This window comes from Hibiscus syriacus, unplaced genomic scaffold (genome assembly GCF_006381635.1).
Source record: "Hibiscus syriacus cultivar Baekdansim isolate YM2019G1 unplaced genomic scaffold, ASM638163v2 tig00111220_pilon, whole genome shotgun sequence".
In the NCBI taxonomy this organism is placed as follows: Eukaryota; Viridiplantae; Streptophyta; class Magnoliopsida; order Malvales; family Malvaceae; genus Hibiscus; species Hibiscus syriacus.
In genome coordinates, this window is record NW_024063024.1 from 37,598 (window position 1) to 42,101 (window position 4,504).

The 4,504-nt window shown below is 33.9% G+C and overlaps 1 protein-coding gene across 1 annotated transcript; it reads right to left on the minus strand.

Annotated features, from left to right (window-relative positions):
- Positions 1 to 840: 840 nt before the first annotated feature.
- On the minus strand, positions 841 to 2,379 carry LOC120156380 (U-box domain-containing protein 21-like). Its single transcript, XM_039167697.1, has one exon. It carries the CDS (start codon positions 2,276 to 2,278, stop codon positions 938 to 940), a length of 1,341 nt encoding a protein of 446 aa, XP_039023628.1. The 5' UTR covers positions 2,279 to 2,379; the 3' UTR covers positions 841 to 937.
- Positions 2,380 to 4,504: the final 2,125 nt, after the last annotated feature.

A 4,504-nucleotide genomic window follows, 5' to 3' on the forward strand; every position in this document is an offset into this window, starting at 1 on the left:
TAACTAAATATTTTCTTAAATTTTTTAAAAGAATTATTAACTTTTATTTAAAAATAATAATAAATCATTCAAAAGTTTTTAAAAAAATAATTTAATCTTATAATAATTTAATTTTGTAAATAAACTCTTTAAATCATGCTATCAAAAATCCGTTGTTGATCGCACCATTTTTACAAGGGTTATTGTTTCGGCACTGGACAACGTCTTTCAAATGTAATGCACTAGTCAATGCATGTTCAAAATTCAAATAACTTGAATTTTAATTTAAAAATTCCAAGTAATGCACATTTTATTTCTTAGATTTATTGATTTTCTAGGGATTTAGATTTATTATTTTGGACTGAAATAACACTAATAATATATATTTTATAATTTAATTAAAATATTTATTTCATTGTTAAATAACTAATGGAGCTTGTTGGAATAAAAAGAAATATCTTATTCTAAGATATACCTAAATGAATATACAAGCAAGTCCACAAGACAAAGTCACCGGTGACTGATAGCTGCCACACCTTTCATGGGGCGGCTTCACATTCATATCAATGCCTTAACGATTAATTAAATTAAGAAAATGACTCAAAATCGCTAACCCACTTTGAACACTTTTTCTATAGGCCTTGTGTTGACCAGGTTGCTTTGACACCGAGTACCATTTTATTTCATATTTTCAATATTTAATTTATTTATTAATTATTTAAATTAAATTTTATAAAAATTCATTATAAAATAATTTTTTCATTCAGTTTTCTCTGTCTGTAACGTTAAAATTTTAAATATTGACGTTGTTTGAGAATTCTTAATCCAATTTATTTGATGCTTAGAGCAATAAATCAAGAGTAAAAGAAAGAATAAATCAATATTTTTTTTTATATTTTAACCTATGTTTTTGTACATTGAATTGTATAATCTACCAAATTATAACAAAATTTTTTCCCTAAAAAGGTCTTTTGAGATTCTTGAACTGGTCCATGGGATCAACGCATTCTACTTTGTTCCTATGAAGATTCAACATCTTCAACAAATCTGAAACTCTCTGCTTCGTCTTCTCAACACACCCAAGCTGCAATAACAGCAAAAGTTTCTGAAAAGCACCGACTTGAAGAGCTTCTACGAGGACGCCACCATCTTCCTTTTGCTCGTCCTTGCAAAGCTTATACAAAATGGAGACTGAGAACTCGGTTGCCGAATTTGAAACTCGAAGTATTTTCTTAACCAAAACCGGGATCATCAAGGCATTGTTGCAGGCCATTTCCCTGCCTTGTTCGTTGTTGACGATGCCGTCGAGAACGCCCAAGGCTTTCTCGCACATTGCCCTTTCGGTGTCGACGAGTGTTTCTAGCAGCAATGGGATTACGCCCAGGTTTACGAGTTTAATTACTTGTTTTTGGCTGGTTGAAGACGATGTGATCATGTGGTAAATGATGGTTAATGATGCTTTTGTTGATGTTGAGCAAACTGGGTTTTTAATGAGCTTGAAGAATGCTTCGATGACACCTTCGATATTTGATAATAAATTCAGTGTTTTTCTTTGATCTTCCATTGATGAAACGAGCTCTTTTAAGGCCAAAACTGAGTTTCTTCGCCTCGATAAGTCTCCGCTGCTTAAAAACCATATTAAGCAACGTAAGGCCGGAGCTGATACTATGTAGCCCTTGGCTTCTCCATCGAGAGGGAACATCGTAATCAAAGCTGACAATATCTCCTCCAATACCGCGACGTTTTCACCAAAAGACGACGCCACGGAAAACGTCGCGAAAGCTTCCGATAAAGCGGCGCCTGCCCCATTTGTCGCAATGCACCGTTTGTTACGTTCGCTCTCTTTGGCCAATGCCTTGAGTTTCGCCGCCAAAGCTCGACACCCTTCGTTGTCGAGCTTCTTGCAAGCGAAGTCTATCTTTGAAAGAATCCCCGAAACCTCCATGGAACTTATCGGAACACGAGGGGTAGGGATCCTTTCGATACCGTAAGACCGATTCTCGACGCACCAGTCTTGTATCTTCCTCCTTATGACGTGATTCGGTATCGGTTCCAGACTCCTCAGGACTTGATTCGTGAGAGGACAAGTGAAATTCCCGGCCTCGATCCACTTCTCGATGCTCTCTCGATCATACGTTATCCCCGACGACAACGTGACCGGATCGTTCATCAAGTCTAACGATATCGGACACCTGAAATCTCTTGGGATCGTAAGCTCCATTTCGCCATTCTCGTTCCTTTGCTGCTCTTTCTCTGCACGCTTTGCAGCTCTTCTCTTTCTCCAGGAAGAAATCATCATCGAGGAAAATATAATTTCTCTTTGCTTCTTGTTTGGGTTCAATGAAAAAGAATTGTTCGTATTTTGTTGAATGGATTTGAAATTTGATTGAGCAATATTTAGCATATGTATGTGTATATATATATTCTGAAGATGACATGGGATTGTTCAACGTTTAAGACCTTGAGAAAATATTAAAATTTTTGAAGGAGAAGAATGGGAAAAGGTTTGAATATTTGACCTTTGAAATGGTAAAAGTGTTAGAACATAGAACTTTGTCAAGACAAATAAAGTCGGCGGATTTTAGAATAAATCAAAAAACTTTGACGCAACAAGTGCCGCGTCAATGTCCTGACTCACTCCAGCGGTCGCTCCAGGTCCTGCCAATGTGATGGAGAGTTCTCTTTTACTTAAAAGTAAAATTCAATATATTTCAATTTTTTAGTTTAATTCTTGTGGATACAAATATAATATAAAGAGTATTTATTTTTTTGATTTAAATTTGGATTTTATTAAAATTCTTATAACCATAAGATGGATAATGAAAGTTTGTAAAATCAATATTTATCCTATTATACATTTAATAATTAAATTAGATAATTCATTTAAGTTGATATTTTACAGTTTTTTAATTGATATTAGTTTTAATTTCTTCTATTGTTTTGATATTTTTTAATATTGTATTATTTTTATAATTTTATAACTTAAAAAGATTTAAAAATAGATGATGACATTATTATTAGTATACTGTCGTAACCGTCTTTCGGTTGGGCCCGGAATTGGGCTTCGACTTAGGGAAATGGATTGGAGTCGCCACCGATCATTTATTTTAAAACAAATGGGTTGATCAGATACCCTATTTCTTACCTGATCTGCTTTGTACCAGAAACGTGTCGAGTTCGGGAGTCGGTTACGGTCAAGGAAGGATTAGCACCCTTGAACCGCCCTTTCGGTACCAATTAATTTGTCGGTTGTCTTTATTTGCGAAAATTAAAAATTAAAATTACCCAATTCGAATTACTTACCCTTTGATCGTTTGAAATTACCACTGAAAATGCCGAAAAATGTTAGATGGTAAAATAAAAATAAATGCGAAGAAAAAAAAGAAAAAAAATATATATACAATAATATAATAATAAAATAAAATGACAAAGATAAACAAAAGTTGGTAAAAAAGGAAAAGAATAAAATAATAAAAAAAATGAAAAAAAATTAGTTTAAAAGAATTAAAAAAAATAACATAATATATATATAATAAAAAATAAACAGAAATAATAAAAATAAAAATAATCAGTAAAAATAAAATTAAAAGAATAATAAAAAAAGATCTAAATGAAATATATAACACAAAAATAATATTAATAAAAAAAATAAATTAAATAATATTAAATAAGAACAAAGCAAAACATACATAAATGATTGAATTGAAATAATAACAAAACAAATGATGAAATTGAGAAGAAATCGAAGTAAAAGACCGATTAAGGGGTTTAAATGAAATATTTCAAAATCAGGGGACCAAAACATAATTCGCCCTTAATACTTGAAGGGCTATAGGAGAGTTTACCCCAAAAATTCACCTTCAGTCATTCACGTGGGTCTGTTCCATTTCTAACAAAGAAAGCCAAAATGATGACTTTTCTTTTCATTTTCCTCAAGCAAACGTGGGTCCCTCCTCTTTCAATTTCTAACCTCTTCATCAGCTCAGTGTCTCGACTTTTCAGGGCTAAAGCTTGTCTCCATGGCTCGTAGGGCAACTCCACCGTGTGTTGGAAACTGGTCACTTCAAGCTCGACATTTATGGAAGAAGCGAAGGTAGCTATTCACGCGGTGGAACTAGCGATGGATCTTGGGCTCCAAAAGTATCATAGTGGAAGGGGATTCTTCAATTTCGTTCCATAATCGGCGAACAGGGTGGCTCACATCTTGGCCATTGATGTAGAACCTTGGGACGAAGATCATTACTGGGTAGAGGAAGGACCTCACTTGTTTGCTACCACCCCTTTTTCAGATTCGAAGGTGAGTTTCCTCCGATGGGTTCCCAAAAATCCCCTCGAATACTCTGTATTTTCTCTATTTTTCGAATGAATTTTTTGTGTAATTTGCTTCCAATCTCTTCCTTTTTCCTCCATATTTTTGCCTCAATTATAGCCATGAAACTGGCTATTTTAGATAGATTTATAGAGTCCTATTCAAACTGAAACGCTCCTTTATTCAGTTTTAGAGTCCCACTTGGACTCAAATGCC